The sequence below is a fragment of the Meles meles genome, chromosome 8 (assembly GCF_922984935.1).
Source record: "Meles meles chromosome 8, mMelMel3.1 paternal haplotype, whole genome shotgun sequence".
Classification (NCBI taxonomy): domain Eukaryota; kingdom Metazoa; phylum Chordata; class Mammalia; order Carnivora; family Mustelidae; genus Meles; species Meles meles.
In genome coordinates this window covers 86,571,639-86,591,305 of record NC_060073.1, presented here as the reverse complement: position 1 = coordinate 86,591,305, position 19,667 = coordinate 86,571,639, and the positions used below count along the sequence as shown (strand labels likewise).

The window sequence follows — 19,667 nt, the reverse complement described above, 5'->3', positions numbered from 1 at the left end:
GTCCATCAGTAGATGAATGGAAAAGAAGATGAGTGTGTATATATATACACATATATAACTATATATACATGAAATAATCAATGACAAAGTACCTTGTACTGGGTCTGAAAGAATTCAAGCCTAATTCATGACAGATCACCTTTTATTACTCTTAAATGTTGTTGCTGTCTTCTAGAATGATGCTACAGCATGAAATGTACTTGACAGTTTGGAAACCAGTTTCTGCACATAGGCTCTATTTAATAGAAAGCTTTTCAAAGGGGTGCCTGGGTGGCTCTGGGTTAAAGCCTCTGCCTTCAGCTCAGGTCATGATCCTAGTGTCCTGGGATCGAGCCCCGAAGTGGGCTCTCTGCTCAGCAGGGAGCCTGCTTCCTCCTCTCTCTCTGCCTGCCTCTCTGCCTACTTGTGATCTCTGTCTGTCAAATAAATAAAATTTAAAAAAAAAGAAAGAAAGCTTTCCAAACCAAATAAAATTATGTAAGTATAACATTTACCTTACACACAGTTTCTAGTCCATAAGAATTTTCACCTCGACTAGAAGCACCACCAATTTTTTCTACTCTACTTATCACACCAAGAGAGGCATCTAAAACAAATGGGGGATCCTAAAGGAAGGAAAGAAAAAAAAAAGCAATTAAAACTAAGCAATGGATACTGTACAATTATTTTAAATTAGAAATGCTTTAATTAAAAATGATCAAAAATGAACAAAACTGCAAAGAACATACAGATGTACATATAAAAATCTAATCCAACAAGTCTTACCCGTTCCATGCTTTTAAAATATAACCTGTAATTCGTGACAGTCAGAGTTCCTCGGACAGCACCAGTGAATGGACATATATAAGTTACATCTTTGGCTGCAAAAGCAAAGAGTCCACAACTTACTATACAACAGGCACTATTAAAAACTGCACTCACATCTTTTCACAAGTGAAATTTACAAAAATTCTGACTGCTGCTCTAACCTATGCTCCAAAATGACAGAATCAGTGTTCCAACAGAACCCAGAAGCCAAATCCAGGCTTCCAACCATGCAGAAATCTGGGAGGGACTGAAGAGGTAGAGATGACCCCTACCCTCTGACAGGAGACAGGGCTAGCCTCTATCCCTGCTTGATAAAATACATGGGGAAGCTGGAGTAGTGGGTGGAAGGGTAGTAGTGATTCAGTTAATGACTGCAGATGTCTCAAGCCACAGTCACCAGTCAGCATAGTTTCCAGATCACCTCATTAATCTGCTGGTTGTCTTCTGGTCAGTCAAATGTATCAAGATTCCCCTAAAAATATACTGGAAATATACAAGAGAAACTCCTGACTTGATTATATTTGTGGGTAAAGTACTGTAGGAGAAATGCAATGTATATGAAACATTATCTCTTAGAAAGATAATAGTAAAATAAGAGGATATTATATTCCTGACCAAGCAACTGATGTCGAATTTTGGAACGAAACAATCACAAGCATTGTTTTATTAAATGATAAATAATGGATCTACACAGTATAATGTTTTCTAAAACATTCATTAATTAAGCAGGATAACTCAGCTACGACTAATTCAAAATAGTATTTAATATGGTAAGTTCATAATGCCCACTACAAACTTTTTTACAACTTAAAATATTCATAAATCCCTGGTATGTCATTATAGCAGCAAATGAGCAAATAAAGGAATATCTTCATCACTCCAGAAAGTAAGGCACAACTAGGAGCAACAAATTGCTAAGAACTTTCCAAAGGGCTTCTGGGAAAATGCCGGGACATAAAATACATTTAATAAGGTATTACAACTTCCTGACTTTGCTTTTTACTCACTACTCTGAAAGACTGAACATTTTGTATGGAATCTGAAATGAGACTGATTTTAAAACAAACATTTCTAACCTTCAAAGTAGTTCCCTCAGGAATGTTCAAGTATGAGCTACATTTTTTAAATTGTTGTTTCCAAGGCATGTTTCATTTAGAGGGGCACTTTTAAAATTAAATAAACCCATCATTATGGAAAGATACACAAACTTGCCTTGCATATACTTTCTTGCTCTTATAAATTTTTACCTCACGTAGAAAGGTTTTATTCAATGTTACTAAAACATTTCTGGATTCTTTCCAGAGCCAGTTTTCTTACTTACACAAGAAAATCAACCTCATTATTCTATCAGCTGCCTCAAGATATGTCCTTCTTAGCCCCATGTTTTTGTTACATCTTACCTTTTATTCTAAAATCATGAGATAATATTCATGAAAGTACTATACATACATAAGGGTTTATATCTATGTTACTATTATCACTGATCATTTGTTTTGCCCCCTCTATCCTTCCTTCTCAGTCTGGTGGTAGCTAAATCACACTGAAGAAAGAATTTGTGCTTAGCAGGATTTACACCAAATAGACGAGAGATTATAACCGGGAACCACACCAGAGCAAATGACAGTAGGAACACCCAGCACTGATGGCCTGGCACTGCAGAGTTTATAAAGTATTTTTCACCTGAGTACTTCCTTTAACCTTCATAACAAACCTGTATATAAGACCTATAATTACACCTACAAATTTTAAATGAGAATAGCAGGGCAGAGAGAAGTATAACAAAAGCCTAATATTTCAGAACAAGAACTGCTAAGATTAAGACCTGAAAGCAGATCCTCTGACTACAAATTTCAAATCTCTTTCCATCATGTCATGCAAAGCTAAGCCACTAACTTAGCACCATCTGACTCTTGTGTTAAAGGTTGAAATACTGTAGTCTGGGGCTATCTCTATTTCTGATATGCTCAGACCACGATACTCTGAGACTGTTACTTGCTTAAAGCATACCGTTGATGTTCCTAACACTACTCTAACGTAAAAAACTACACTGAAGATTTACATTACGCCAACTAAAAATCAAATGACTCTTCTAGAGGAATTAACATATTCAAGGTTATTTTAGCCTTACGCTTTACGTTCAATGTCATTTTTGCATATAATCAAGTCTAGATAGATTAATTTTCAACCAGAATATTTAATATATTAGGTATTCCTGTAAATTTTACAATACTGATACTGCCTGGTGGTACCAAAAGAGCTTAGATTTACTAACCCTCTCAAATTTTCACTGAGTTCACAGGGGAAGAAGCCATATTTTCGGTGAGGTAGACTAAAATGACCTTGAAAATACCTGTCTGTAAGGATATAAAATATATACAAACAAATGTAATAGATGAGAGCATGCAATCTGTACAGAAAGAGACACAAAAATATATGCTAAGTAATACAATGAAGGGGAAGTCCATTCTGCTGTAGGATGAGAAAAGTTCAGGGAACGGAGAGGCGTGTGAGTTGCGCCCCAATTGCAGGTATCCATTAGATGGGCAGAGATGGTGAGATGGCACCCAGTGCACAGGAAGAACCGAATTCAAAATACAGAAGGGAAGAAGTAAAGGACCTACCTGGACAAAGGTAAGTACACAGTCTGGCTCTCTCTAGCTCACACTGTATCACACTCTCTTCACTCCTCAATTTCCCTCCCTGGTTCCTCTTCCACCCCATGTTGTAAATTGACAATAAAATGAAAGGTGATGTTTCTCTGGCTAAGAAGCCATTTGTTCTCCTAACACATTACTTCATCCCTCAAAAGCTATGGTATTTTTTAGATTACCACACAGATTTAATGAAGTAAAAGCATGAGGACCCAAAAAAAAAAAGTCCATACAATCAGTTACTGCTTAGTTCTTTAGGCTGCAGAAGAAAAGCACCTACATGCAAACAGCTTGCTTTGCAATGGAGATGAAATACCTTCATCCAAAAACTGACACGAGTTTATTCAGAACACGTAAAATAAAGGAAACAAAGAAAGAATGTGTTTTAAGAAAAATCACTTGTACAAAGCGACAATCCAATGTTTTATCTAGGCAAATCAATTTCTTACTGCAGTCATTCAAAGTAATGAAATACTCTTGAAAATTCAGCAAGAGTTAAAAAAAAAGGGGGGGGGCTACTTTCAATGAATGTAGAGCAAACCAGAAAAGAAGCAGAATATAACTCAATCTGCATGTTACCCTACAGTCCAACTACAAAACAAGCAGGTGTAATGGGTCTAGGCATAGAGGACACACCAGATATTGGGAAGGGTGGCAGTAATGAGTGCTGCCAGATAGGAGGTGTCTTGGACAATGAACCTGTTCTCTCTACACTGAGAGTACTGACTAGTCTGTGCACTCAGAAAAGAGAAGGAAATTCAACAAAAAATACCATTACAGACCCATATCTTTAATATTTTCTCCTGGAAGCAAGGGTGGTTCTTCCATTTCTGCTAATTTGTTAGATTCCCTCAGGACCTGCATTGGAAAGGGGAGGAGGGAGCAAGAAAAGAAACATGTTTTATTCAAAGGCTACTTTTTCACTCCAATTTCAATTGAGCATACTTGCTCTTCTTTAAAGTTACATTATATCACACATACTACTTTAAATTAAATTATAGAGATTGTGATGTTGTCATGTATAACATGTGAAGCTGCAGTTTTTCTACGCAGCCTTGACTGAGTGCCTACTTCGTGTAAGGTGCTGTACAAAACACTTGACATTTTTCTCAGTGAATACCACAATAGCCCCATAAAGGGTAGATATCTATTATTATCCTCATTTCCTAAATGAAGAAAAACAGGTCAGAGGTGACAATTAACTTGTTCAAGATCACACAGTAACAAGTCAGAATCTAGATATGAATTATAGTTTAGTGGACTGCAAAGCCCATGCTCCTTCCATTAAGCCATGCCCAGAAGCCTTAGTGCATTTAAACCCAGATAAAATAAGGCTCTTACGTAGATTTAATGTTTAGAGAATTTGGAAATGATGGTAATAAAGTATCTTGTTGAAGAGAGATCTTAAATAGATTAAAATCATGATCAACATTATACTGGATTCCAAGAATGGATAGATAGAGAAACATGGCTGTATAATAGATTTACAACCCAAACAACCACACACACACACACACACACACACGTTGTCATATAAATATAAATATAAATATAAATATAAATATAAATATAAATATGTCATCCTAGCTACCACGAGCCTCCCCACCTCTTCCTCTTTCACTACCAAACAGTAATCTTCATTGTCTCCAGTTTTTTTTAGCTCCCATTAATTCTTCAACATTCTGCAGTCTGGCTTTGCCTCCTAACCCAATCCTTCCAGGGAACCTACTTTCTTCCCAATCACCTACTCATTACTAAAGATAATGAACATTTCTCAGTCTTTATTTTTATCTCTTAACTACATTTGACACTATCTACACTTGCCTGCTTCTTGAAAGCATACTGTCCTGTCAAACTCTTCCTTCTCTGACTATTCTTTTTCAATGACCTTTATTCTCTTTCCTCAACCTTCCCCATTCCCCAGAGATTTGTCTGTATCTCACTTTACTCACTTCCTGATATCTCATACCTTATCTGTGACTTCACCTAACTTCAATCTATGCTGCCAGCCAAGATTTTTCTTGGACCCTAAGTTCCATTCATCCCACTGCTAATGTTCCTCCCCAACCAGATGTCCCCCAGACTCCATGAACTCAACAGATCTCAAATTGACCTGTGTTCCACACTTAGCAAAGGACACCAACATCAATTTGGTTGTTTAAACCAGTTCTGGGGGAGGGTGGAGCAGTGGTCTCTGTGCACCCTCAGGCCTTCTGCTTTAACCCTGACTCATTCCATTAGACTGAGAACCAATACCACTAGAAAAAAGATGCTTACTTTTTAAAGTAGCTTTTGACTCTTACTTCCTTCAATCCAAAAAGTAGATTTAGAGACTTCAAAAGAAGGTAAAAAGGAAGGAAAAAACCACTGCTGTTTTAAAGGTCACCTTCTGCAGGCCCCTCAAACTCGGTTAGAGGTCTCTTCTGCATGAGCTCCTATCTAGCACTTACCACACCACTCTGCTTACCTGCTTTCTTGCTACCAGACTCTGAAAGAAGAGGTATCATATCTTAGACACTTCAGAATACTGAACAGAAATATAACACAACCCATATATGTAATTTTTAATTTGCTAGTAGTCACATTAAAAAAGTAAAAAGGAACAGGAAAAACAGATTCTAATATATTTTATTTAATCCAATAAATAAATAAAAATATTGTCCTTTCAATATATAGTATTTTTAAAGTATTAATGAGATATTTTACATTCTTTTATTCATACTAAGCCTTTGAAACCCAGACTGTATTTTCTACTTACAGCATATCTCAATCTACAGCAGCCACATTTCAAGTGTTCAACAGCCATATTTCTAGTGGTGCCCATATTGGGCAGTACTAATCTAATGAATCTAATTCTTCTTGATAATTAAGTCTTTCCTTACTTTAAGTTAGGTGCTTCAGGAGGATTAGACAAAATGGCTAGACACTATTGCCAGAGCCCAGTGTTTACCTAAGGCCAATAAACTAAAAACTACAAAGAACAAATTAATTCTGTTTAATAAACTTACAATATAAACAAATAATATCATTCTTTTGAAAGCTTAATTATGTTTCATAAAGTAACCTTAATGCAATACCTAAAGAACTAAAACATACACAAACATATAATTTTTTATATTCTGCATTCTAAATCTTATAAAAGGTCCTATTTTTTGAATGGCATCTAGTTGCCAGGTCATGATACAGCCTTTTAGGAAGTCAGAGAAAGAGAGCAGGAGGAAGGAAGGAAGGAGAGAGGGAGGAAGAATGAGCCTGTGAAAATGCAGAAAAACAGGATATAAACTTGCAATATGCAAATATATATACTTTTCCTGGGTTCAAATCCTGACCATGCCACATGCTAAGCCCTCTTGGGTAGAGTGCTCAACTTCTTTATGCTTCTATAAAATGGTAATAATCATACTACTCCACAAAAGTGTTAAATGAGTTAATACATTTACACTAGTGTTGTCACATAATATATACCTAATAAGTGTTTTCTCTTGAGCACAATAAAAATTTAGACTAATAACTGATGACTAGAATCTGGTAAGAACTTCTACTAATTATGAAAATAACAGAATTAGATTGAAAAATACAATAACAACTAAAACAGTACACAAAGTACAAAAATCATTTGAAATGCTTTATCCTGGGGGAACCTGGGAGGCTTAGTCAGTCAGACATTTGCCTTTAGCTCAGGTCATGATCCTGGGATCCAGGGACTGAGTCCCAAATCGGAATCCCTGCTCAGGGAGAGTCTGCTCCTCCCTCTGCCCCTCCCCCTGCTCATGCTCTCTCTCACTTTCTCAAATAAATAAATAAAATCTTTAAAAAATAAATAAAATAAAATGCTTTACCCTTTGCCTATCATCTACCACCTGACTTGGAAATACGAACATTATGTCGCTTACAAAGTCACAGGAGTTCCTGCACTGCACAGGTATACATCCTTATGACTGCTACAGTGTTGTTTCCCAGGACTTACTGTCTCTCTGTATTTTCTACACTCTGAAGAAAACTGCAAAGCCCAGAAAATGTGTGTTGTATGCAGGAATAGAGACCAAGGCAGTTCCAGCAAAAACACAGGGTAGAACAGGAGGCGTAATCTTCATAAGTAAAGCTTTTTTTTTTTTTTTTAAGATTTTATTTATTTATTTGTCAGAGAGATAGAGAGAGCACAGGCAGGCAGAGCAAGGAGCCCGATGTGGGACTTGATCCCAGGATGCTGGGATCATGGCCTGAGCCAAAGGCAGCTGCTTAACCAACTGAGCCACCCAGGCATCCCCATAAGTAAAGTTTTATAAAGTGAGAAAAGAGAAATGCAAATCATGCATGTTGAGAGCCATAGGCTCTCTTATATTTGCTCTGACCAGAATGTCACAGAGCAAGGCAATGAAGAGAAGCCAGTCAAGATCCAGTATCTGCCCAGAAAAGCTGCCCCAGGTGGCAGAGTTTTAACAATAGGCACACACTAGAAGATATACATTAACAACTCATTTCAGAGCTGAAGATATAAAAGGAACTCAAAGGAGTGAACAGAGCAGGGCCAAAGGCAATACAGATCCTCTGTTGGCAAACACTGACTATGAACAAATCTATCCTTACACAGAAGAGGAAAAAAAAACACAGGGTCTACCAAAAAAAGATTATTTGACAAGGAAAAGGAGGTATCAGTCTGAGACTCAACAAAACAAAGCAATCTTCTGAAAAGAATTATCTATAGCCATTAGCAGAAACATAAGCTATTTGGGAATCAACCATATTCCCTAAGAAATAAAAACAGAAAGTCATAAGGAGAGACACAGTGATACTAAGAAAAATGGGTAAGATAAAGAATGATTGCAAAAATTTTAAATGTAGTAACAAAATTTGTGTTGGAAAAATAAAGAACTGAACTGATTAATCAGAAAACAGCATTTATGTTGAGGACAAACATGAAAACTGTTCTAAGAATTTGTAGGAAAAAGGCAAATCAAAACATGAAGGAAGATGATAAAGAGCCAATGAAAGAATTCTATTTCCCAAAAGAAAAAAATCAAAATAGAATACAAGCAAAAATCCAAGGTACAAGTGAAGAACATGCTTTTGAAATGAATAAAGATTTTCTAAGTTTGCTGATCAAAATAGTTTGCTATATTCCACATAAAAATCAATGAACAGGGATGCCTGGGTGGCCAAGTCTGTTAAGCATCTAACTCTTAATTTCAGCTCAGGTTCTGGTCTCAGGATTGTGAGATCGAGAGTCCCACATCAGGGCTAACCATGGAACCTTTACTTCTTCCTCTGCCCCCACCCCCCTAAAAAAAAAAAAAATCAATGAACAGAGGTATATATAAGTGAATTGTAGCAAATATTTTTGAACTGTAAGAATTAAAAGACAACCCATAAGGTTACAGGCCAAAAGAGAGAGGGGTCTAGGGGAAGGTGTGTACAAAAGCAAGATCAGGCAAGCTTCAACTGATCTCTACAACTATAATCCAGAAAACAGTAACAAAATGTAACCAGATCTTTGAAAGAAAATACTGTGACCTCTCTGACACGTTTGATGGCAACAGGAAGTTATTCTCAGATATGCTAAGTCACCAAAAATATAACCCACATGTCCTGCTTTTAATAAAGAAAAAAAAGGGGAGGGGGGGCGCCTGGGTGGCTCAGTGGGATAAAGCCTATGCCTTCCGCTCAGGTCATGATCCCAAGATCCATGAGTTTTCTGTAGTTCCTCGAGTACAGATCCTTTACCTCTTTGGTTAGGTTTGTTCCCAAGTGTCTTATGGCTCTTGGTAAATGGAATCAATTCTCTAATTTCCCTTTCTGTATTTTCACTGTTAGTGTGTAGAAAGCAACTGATTTCTGTATATTGATTTTGTATCCTGCCACATTACTGAATTGCTGTTATTAGTTCTAGTAGTTTGGGGGTGGAGTCTTTTGGATTTTCCATATAAAGCATCAGACACAAAAAGATGGAAGACCATTCCATGCTCATGGATCAGAAGAATAAACATTGTTAAAATGTCTATACTGCCTAGAGCAATCTATACTTTCTTTTTTTTTTTTTTTTTTTAAAGATTTTATTTATTTATTTGACAGAGAGAGAGATCACAAATAGGCAGAGAGGCAGGCAGAGAGAGAGGAGGAAGCAGGCTCCCTGCGGAGCAGAGAGCCCGATGTGGGGCTTGATCCTAGGACCCTGAGATCATGACCTGAGCCGAAGGCAGCGGCCCAATCCACTGAGCCACCCAGGTGCCCCAGCAATCTATACTTTCAATGTCATCCTGATCAAAATTCCACCAGCATTCTTCAAAGAGCTGGAACAAACAATCCTAAAATTTGTATGGAATCAGAAGAGACCCCGAATTACTAAGGAAATGTTGAAAAAGAAAAACAAAACTGGGGGCATCACGTTGCCTGATTTCAAGATTTACTACAAAGCTGTGATCACCAAGACAGCATGGTACTGGCATAAAAACAGACACATAGACCAGTGGAACAGAGTAGAGAGCCCAAATATGGACCCTCAACTCTATGGTCAAATAATCTTCGACAAAGCAGGAAAAATATACAGTGGGAAAAAAGACAGTCTCTTCAATAAATGGTGCTGGGAAAATTGGACAGCTACGTATAGAAGAATGAAACTTGACCATTCTCTTATATGATACACAAAGATAAACTTGAAATGGATAAAAGACCTCAATGTGAGGCAGGAGCTATCAAAATCATAGAGGAGAACTTAGGCAGTAACCTCTTCGACATCAGCCACAGCAACTTCTTTCAAGACATGTCTCCAAAGGCAAAGGAAACAAAAGTGAAAATGAACTTTTGGGACTTCATCAAGATCAAAAGCTTCTGCACAGCAAAGGAAACAGTCAACAAAACAAAGAGGCAACCCACAGAATGGGAGAAGATATTTGCAAATGCCACTACAGACAAAGGGCTCATATCCAAGATCTATAAAGAACTCCTCAAACTCAACACACACAAAACAGATAATCACGTCAAATAATGGGACAGAAAACATGAACAGACACTTCTCCAAAGAAGACATACAAATGGCTATCAGACACATGAAAAGTGTTTATCATCATTAGCCATCAGGGAGATTCAAATCAAAACCACACTGGGATACCACCTTACACCAGTTAGAATGGCCAAATAAACACAACAGTAAACAGGTGTTGGAGAGGATGTGGAGAAAGGGGAACCCTCTTACACTGCTGGTGGGAATGCAAGTTGGTGCAGCCACTTTGGAAAACAGTGTGGAGATTCCCTTAGAAATTAAAAATAGAGCTACCCTATGACACTACCATCGCACTACTAGGTATTTACCCCAAAGATACAGATGTACTGAAAAGAAGGGCAATCTGTATCCTAATGTTCATAGCAGCAATGGCCACAGTCGCCAAACTGTGGAAAGAACCAAGATGTCCTTCAACGGACAAATGGATAAAGAAAATACGGTCCAGGGGTGCCCGAGTGGCTCAGTGGATTAAGGCCTCTGCCTTCAGCTCAGGTCATGATCCCAAGGTCCTGGATCGAGCCCCGCATCGGGCTCTCTGCTCACCAGGGAGCCTGCTTCCTCCTCTCTCTCTCTCTCTCTGCCTGCCTCTCTGCCTACTTGTGATCTGTCTGTCAAATAAATAAATAAAATCTTTTATTTAAAAAAAAAGAAGATACGGTCCAGGGGCACCTGGGTGGCTCAGTGGGTTAAGCCTCTGCCTTTGCCTCAGGTCATGATCTCAGGGTCCTGGGATCCAGCCCCGCATCGGGCTCTCTGCTCGGTGGGGAGCCTGCTTCCCCCTCTCTCTCTACCTGCCTCTCTGTGTACTTGTGATCTCTCTCTCTGTCAAATAAATAAATAAAATCTTAAAAAAAAGAAGAAGAAGAAGAAGATATGGTCCATATATACAATGGAGTATTCTGCCTCTATCAGAAAGGATGAATACCCAACTTTTGTATCAACATGGACAGGACTGGAGGAGATTATGCCGAGTGAAGTAAGTCAAGGAGAGAGAGTCAATTATTATATGGTTTCACTTACTTGTGGAGCATAAGGAACAACATGGAGGACACTGGGAGATGGAGAGGAGAAGTGAGCTGGGGGAAATCAGAGGGGGAGAAAAACCATAAGAGACTGGGGACTCTGAGAAACAAACTGAGGGTTTTGGCGGGGGGACTGGGTGAACCTGGTGATGGGTATTAAGGAGGGCAGGTATTATACGGAGCACTGGTTGAGGTGCATAAACAATGAATTTTGGAACACACACACACACAAAAAAATTTAATTTAATTTAGTTTAAAAAACGAAGTTGCCAAGAATATACAATGGGGAAAGGATAGTCTCTTCAATAAATGGTGCTGGGAAAACCGGACAGCTATGTGCAAGAGTGAAATCAGACCCCTATCTTATACCATATACAAAAATCAACTCAAAATATATTAAGGATTTGAAAATAATACCTGAAATAAGTTAAAACTCCTAGATGAAAACACAGAGGGTAAGTTCCTTGACATTGGTCTAGGCAATGGTTTTTTGGATTTGACACCAAAACCGAAGGCAACAAAAGCAAAAATAAACACATGGAACTATACCAAACTAAAAAGTTCTGGACAGCAAAGGAAACCAGCAACAAAATGAAAAGGCAACCTACTTGAATGGGAGAACATATCTGCAAATCTGGTAGGGGGTTAATTTCTAAAATATATTAAAAAAAAAAACTACAACTCGATAGCGTATTTGGAAATTTTTATAATAAAATATTGGGTGGGCAGGGGAGGAGTAAGGATTTTAAAATTGACTGGTCATGTAAGGAAAAATCACTGGAGGCCTCTGAGAGGTAAATGACATTGTTAGGGAGGTGTAAAAAACTAAATATGATAAAGTTAAAATAATAATCAGAAATATCGGGGCACCTGGGTGGCTCAGTGGGTTAAGCCGCTGCCTTCGGCTCAGGTCATGATCTCAGGGTCCTGGGATCGAGTCCCGCATCGGGCTCTCTGCTCAGCAGGGAGCCTGCTTCCCTCTCTCTCTCTCTCTCTGCCTGCCTCTCTGCCTTGTTGTGATTTCTCTCTGTCAAATAAATAAATAAAATCTTTAAAAAAAAAATAAATAAGAACTATGATCTTTAAAAAAATAAAATAAAAAATAATCAGAAATATCAAAATCCTGGATTACTCTGGTGGTAGTAGAAATAAAGAAGAATATTCTTCTTTGATACTTGGAAGAAGTGATCAGATTTGACCCTAAGTTTATGAAACAAATGCAAGCAATCATTTGAATAACACTTGCTGATTTTTACTTCAGAAGAACTGCATTTCAGATATTTCAGTAATAAACAAGAAATAGAGATTCAACAAAATAAGAGGACGACTCAAAAACACCAGGGCCTACCTTCCTAAAATGGTGTCTGAAGAATGAAGACAGCAAACCCAGACTGATTCATTAGATCTTTCTGCATTAACATGTAAATATCTTTAGTGTAGAAAAAGTCTTAGGACTCTCAGATATGAGAGAAGGAAAGAAGTCCCCTGGAATACATAAAACATGACACAGAAACAAGAGATCCCAACCTGCCTCTGGAACTCTGGCTGTATCAGTAGATGAGATGATATAAGATCTGTCCTTTGAAGAGATCACAACACCAAAGAAATACAGACAATTATAAGAACATACTATGAGCAACTCTATGCCAACAAATTTGACAATCTGGAAGAAATGGATGCATTCCTAGAGACATATAAACTACCACAACTGAACCAGGAAGAAATAGAAAACCTGAACAGGCCCATAACCAGTAAGGAGATTGAAACAGTCATCAAAAATCTCCAAACAAACAAAAGCCCAGGGCCAGACGGTTTCCCAGGGGAATTCTACCAAACATTTAAAGAAGAACTAATTCCTATTCTCCTGAAACTGTTCCAAAAAATAGAAATGGAAGGAAAACTTCCAAACTCATTTTATGAGGCCAGCATCACCTTGATCCCAAAACCAGACAAGGATCCCACCAAAAAAGAGAACTACAGACCAATATCCTTGATGAACACAGACGCAAAAATTCTCGCCAAAATACTAGCCAATAGGATTCAACAGTACATTAAAAGGATTATTCACCACGATCAAGTGGGATTTATTCCAGGGCTGCAGGGTTGGTTCAACATCTGCAAATCAATCAATGTGATACAACACATTAATAAAAGAAAGAACAAGAACCATATGATACTCTCAATCGATGCTGAAAAAGCATTTGACAAAGGACAGCATCCCTTCCTGATCAAAACTCTTCAAAGTGTAGGGACAGAGGGCACATACCTCAATATTATCAAAGCCATCTATGAAAAACCCACCGCAAATATCATTCTCAATGGAGAAAAACTGAAAGCTTTTCCGCTAAGGTCAGGAACACGGCAGGGATGTCCATTATCACCACTGCTATTCAACATAGTACTGGAAGTCCTAGCCTCAGCAATCAGACAACAAAAAGAAATTAAAGGCATCCAAATTGGTAAAGAAGAAGTCAAACTATCACTCTTCGCAGATGATATGATACTATATGTGGAAAACCCAAAAGACTCCACCCCAAAACTGCTAGAACTTGTACAGGAATTCAGTAAAGTGTCAGGATATAAAATCAATGCACAGAAATCAGTTGCATTTCTGTACACCAACAACAAGACAGAAGAAAGAGAAATTAAGGAGTCAATCCCATTTACAATTGTACCCCAAACTATAAGATACGTAGGAATAAACCTAACCAAAGAGGCTAAGTATCTATATGCAGAAAACTATAAAGTACTCATGAAAGAAATTGAGGAAGACACAAAGAAATGGAAAAATGTTCCATGCTCCTGGATTGGAAGAATAAATATTGTGAAAATGTCTATGCTACCTAAAGCAATCTACACATTTAATGCAATCCCTATCAAAATACCATCCATTTTTTTCAAAGAAATGGAGCAAATAATCCTAAAATTTATATGGAACCAGAAAAGACCTCGAATAGCCAAAGGAATATTGAAAAAGAAAGCCAAAGTTGGTGGCATCACAATTCCGGACTTCAAGCTCTATTACAAAGCTGTCATCATCAAGACAGCATGGTACTGGCACAAAAACAGACACATAGATCAGTGGAACAGAATAGAGAGCCCAGAAATCGACCCTCAACTCTATGGTCAACTAATCTTCGACAAAGCAGGAAAGAATGTCCAGTGGAAAAAAGACAGCCTCTTCAATAAATGGTGCTGGGAAAATTGGACAGCCACATGCAGAAAAATGAAATTGGACCACTTCCTTACACCACACACGAAAATAGACTCCAAATGGATGAAGGACCTCAATGTGAGAAAGGAATCCATCAAAATCCTTGAGGAGAATGCAGGCAGCAACCTCTTCGACCTCAGCCGTAGCAACATCTTCCTAGGAACAACGGCAAAGGCAAGGGAAGCAAGGGCAAAAATGAACTATTGGGATTTCATCAAGATCAAAAGCTTTTGCACAGCAAAGGGAACAGTTAACAAAACCAAAAGACAACTGACAGAATGGGAGAAGATATTTGCAAACGACACATCAGATAAAGGGCTAGTATCCAAAATCTATAAGGAACTTAGCAAACTCAACACCCAAAGAACAAACAATCCAATCAAGAAATGGGCAGAGGACATGAACAGACATTTCTGCAAAGAAGACATCCAGATGGCCAACAGACACATGAAAAAGTGCTCCACGTCACTCGGCATCAGGGAAATACAAATCAAAACCACAATGAGATATCACCTCACACCAGTCAGAATGGCTAAAATTAACAAGTCAGGAAATGACAGATGCTGGCGAGGATGCGGAGAAAGGGGAACCCTCCTCCACTGTTGGTGGGAATGCAAGCTGGTGCAACCACTCTGGAAAACAGCATGGAGGTTCCTCAAAATGTTGAAAATAGAACTACCCTATGACCCAGCAATTGCACTACTGGGTATTTACCCTAAAGATACAAACATAGTGATCCGAAGGGGCACGTGTACCCGAATGTTTATAGCAGCAATGTCTACAATAGCCAAACTATGGAAAGAACCTAGATGTCCATCAACAGATGAATGGATAAAGAAGATGTGGTATATATACACAATGGAATATTATGCAGCCATCAAAAGAAATGAAATCTTGCCATTTGCGACGACGTGAATGGAACTAGAGCATATCATGCTCAGTGAAATAAGTCAATCGGAGAAAGACAACTATCATATGATCTCCCTGATATGAGGACATGGAGAAGCAACATGGGGGGTTAGGGGGTTAGGAGAAGAATAAATGAAACAAGATGGGATTGGGAGGGAGACAAACCATAAATGACTCTTAATCTCACAAAACAAACTGGGGGTTGCTGGGGGGAGGTGGGATTGGGAGAGGGGGAGGGGGCTATGGACATTGGGGAGGGTATGTGCTATCGTGAGTGCTGCGAAGTGTGTAAACCTGGCAATTCACAGACCTGTACCCCTGGGGATAAAAATACATTATATGTTTATTAAAAAAAAAAAATTTGGAAGGGGAGGCGAACCATAAGAGACTATGGACTCTGAAAAACAACCTGAGGGTTTTGAAGGGTCAGGGGTGGGAGGTTGGGGGAACAGGTGGTGGGTAATGGGGAGGGCACGTTTTGCATGGAGCACTGGGTGTTGTGCAAAAACAATGAATACTGTTACGCTGAAAAAAATAAATAAAATGGAAAATCTTAAAAAAAAAAGATCTGTCCTTTGATAGCATTTTATACAATATTTAATCCTTTTCTTATTGTCAAGAAAAGTTTATTCATCATATTAAATTCTTACTCGTAAAAAAAAAAAACAAACCTGCCATACAGACTGAAATTTTTAATTCTTTTATACCTAAAACATAATTCAGTTTTGCTCTCTCCCCAATGAAAATGTTCCCCATTTTCTTCCACGCCCTCTTGATCAAACTATTTTAAAACTGCTCAGTAAATTTCCATGTCACTTTAAGCTACCTCCCTTTCTCTCCCTCTCTGTCCCTTTCACTCTAATCAGGAAATTAGTGAAAAGGAAATTCAAAAACCTTGTCTAGAAATGATGATCTGAATGTGAACAAGTTTATGGGTCAGTTTTCACATGGAATGTTGGATGACAGAAAAACAGGAAAGAGTATTTTGGAAATCTGCAAAACCCTTAGTTATAATCACCTGAAAGGGGAAAATGAGTCTGTAGAAGTTACAAATTATCTCCACAGTTTCTTTATATACTAAAAACTGTGAAGGAAAAAAATTAAGTACTCATTCTTCATTGGATAATTCCAATAAAAAAATCATTAACATCAATTTAACGTTTTTATACAACTTCACTGACAACCGATGAAGTAGACAAATGAACCATACAAACAAACTGAACAGGGTAGAGCCACAAACTGGCATCTGGGTAAATCTTATTGGTTATATACTTGAAAGTACAAATTTGAGCATAGGAACACCATTTTTTATAAAACTGCCAGGGACAATTTGGTTTTCAGTTGAAACCACACCTACCAAAGGCTGGATAACATTACATCACTATCAATGATTCAAGAACAAAAAAGCGTAAGTATAGAAAGAAGAACAGTCTGGAAAGCATCACTGCATGCTATGAGTTAACTGTGCATTCCTCCCTTGAATAAAGATAGGTTGAAGTCCTGACAGTATCTGGGAATGTGGTCTAATTTGGAAATAGGGTCACTATAGATGTAATTAGTTAAGATGAGGATATAGTGGAGTCAGGTGGGCCCTAACGTGATGTAACTGCTGTCTGTTTAAGAAGAGGACCCTATGAAGACACAGAGATACAGGGAGAATGCCATGTGAAGACAGAGACACAGATTCAAGTGATGGATCTATAAGCCTAAGAACACCAAGGCTCACCGGACTTCCCAGCAGCTAAGGGAGAAGTATAGACCAATCTTCCCACTTTGATTTCAGATTCTAACCTCCTGAAAGAAAAACAGTTTTCCACTCTCTACTCTCAACATTTCTGATAACTGAACGTGGTGGGTTTTTCCATAGGAAACAATTCTTTAATTCTTTTTTTTTTTTAAGATTTTATTTATTTTTTGACAGAGAGAGAGAGAGAGAGATCACAAGTAGGCAGAGAGGCAGGCAGAGAGAGGGGGAAGCAGGCTCCCTGCTGAGCAGAGAGTCCGATGCGGGACTGGATCCCAGGACCCTGAGATCATGACCTGAGCCGAAGGCAGCGGCTTAACCCACTGAGCCACCTGGGCGCCCCAATTCTTTAATTCTCAGTGGACACCAGCTGGCTGGGTGTCCTACAATTCAATTATTACACCAACACCCACAAGTTGTACAAACTCTACATGCTAGGGTCTCTCAGTCCACACAACTGATCCCCACTTCAAGCACCAATTTCAAGTCCTAGATTGTTACCTCTACATCTGACCGACCATCCATAAGTCACGTTCCCATGACTCCCCTCCCAAGTTCAATAATTTGCTAGAATGGCTCACAAAACTCAGGGCCACACTTTATCCACATTACCTATTTATTGTAAAGGATATAACTCAGAAGCAGCCAGCTGGAAGAGCCTGGAGGGCAAGGTACAAGGTAAGAGGGTGTATGGAATTTCCATACCCTCTCTGGGCAGGCACATCACCCTCCCAGTACCACCAAGGATTCGCCAGTCCAGTAGCTCTCCAAACCCTTTCAGTTAGGATGTTTTTATGGAAACTTCATTACTCAGATATGATTGATTCAATCATTGACCATTAATGATTAAGTCAAAGTCTGGGCTGAAAGTTCCAAACCTCTAGTCACAAGGGTGGTTCCCCTGACAACCAGGCCCCCATTCTTAGAGGCTTTCCAAAGGTCACCTCATTAACATAAGCTCAGGTAAGAATGAAAGGTGTGTGCTATAACAAAGATGTTTCTTTCGCTTTTATCACTCTGGAACTGTCAGGAGTCAGAAACCAAAACCAAATATTATATCAAAAGATCCTCCTATGGGCCTTATCACTTGGTAAAATTACAGAGGTTTTAGGAGCTCTGGCCAGGAGCTGAGGATGAAGACCAAAATATATATGTCTTATTAAATCACAATATCACACTCCAGAACTATGAGAGAATAAATTCCTGTGTTCTATGCCACTCAGTTACAGCACCCTGGGAAATGAATACAACTAATATCAAGAAAAATTTTCAAATCTGAACCTTAAATAATTTTAAATGCAAGCTGTTCGTAACTGTGAAAACTTGTAAGCAACCAAAAAGTCTCAATGAATGGTTAAACAAACTGCAGTACATCCCTACAAAGGAGTATTTTTCAGCAATAGAAAGAAACGTTTTCAAGACAAAAAAAAGAAATGGAGGGACTCTAAAGGCATACCATTAAGTGAAAGAAGCCAATCTGGCTATGTACTAGATGATTCCACCTATATGACATTCTGGAAAAGGCAAATCTATGTAGACAGCAAAGAGATGAGTGGTTGCCAGGGTTCAGTGAAAGGAAGGGAGAGACAAACAGGCAGAGCACAGAGGATTTTCAGGGCAATGAAACTATTATGCACGATACAGTAATGGTGGAAACATGGCATTATACTTTTGTCAAAACCCACAAAATGTACAACACAAAGAGTGAACCCTTAATGTAAACTACAGGTTTTAACTAACAATAATGTGTCAGTACTGGTTCACCTAACAAGTGAACCACACTAATACAAGATATAAATAGGAGAAACTGTGGGGGTCGGGAAAGGGGAACATAGGGCTGCAGACTTTTTATTTTCTAATAACTGAGAACATTAAAATGACCATGTTAATGACTACTATCTATGAGAGATATCATTTTATAATAGAAAGATTTTTTTTTAAGATTTTATTTATTTATTAGAGAGAGAGAGAGACAGAGAGCGAGTGCACAAGCAGGGGGAAGGGCAGAGGCATGGGGAGAAGCAGGCTCCCTGCTCAGCAGGGAGTCGGATGAGGGGCTTGATCCCAGGACACTGAGATCAGGACCTGAACTGAAGGCAGAAGCTTAACCGACTGAGTCACCCAGGCGTCCCAGAAATAGTAAGATCTTTAAAACCAAAAAGTTAGGAGGAGGTACTCTTGTGATACAGAACAGTCCTACCTTGATAAAAGATGGCTCAAAACAGAGTATCAGCCAAAAACGAAATAGAAATGGATAGGTAGACAGATGAAATATTATCTCAATTACTTTCATTTCACCCCACACCAAGGAAAATATCATCAT

General features: G+C 38.5%; 1 protein-coding gene across 4 annotated transcripts in view; it reads right to left on the bottom strand.

The window, feature by feature from the left end:
• Positions 1 to 19,667, bottom strand: part of MTMR2 (myotubularin related protein 2) — a 128,629-nt gene that overhangs the window by 49,381 nt on the left and 59,581 nt on the right. For 2 of the 4 annotated variants that reach the window (XM_046014971.1, XM_046014969.1), the window contains 3 exons: positions 4,241 to 4,316; positions 766 to 860; positions 495 to 605 (listed from right to left, as the gene is read on the bottom strand). In XM_046014971.1, the coding sequence (XP_045870927.1) occupies positions 495 to 605; positions 766 to 860; positions 4,241 to 4,286 (252 nt within the window). In that variant the 5' untranslated portion in view covers positions 4,287 to 4,316. Of the gene's footprint in view, positions 1 to 494; positions 606 to 765; positions 861 to 3,079; positions 3,099 to 4,240; positions 4,317 to 19,667 lie in introns of those variants that run through there. The other 2 variants (XM_046014973.1, XM_046014972.1) reach the window with 2 other exon arrangements.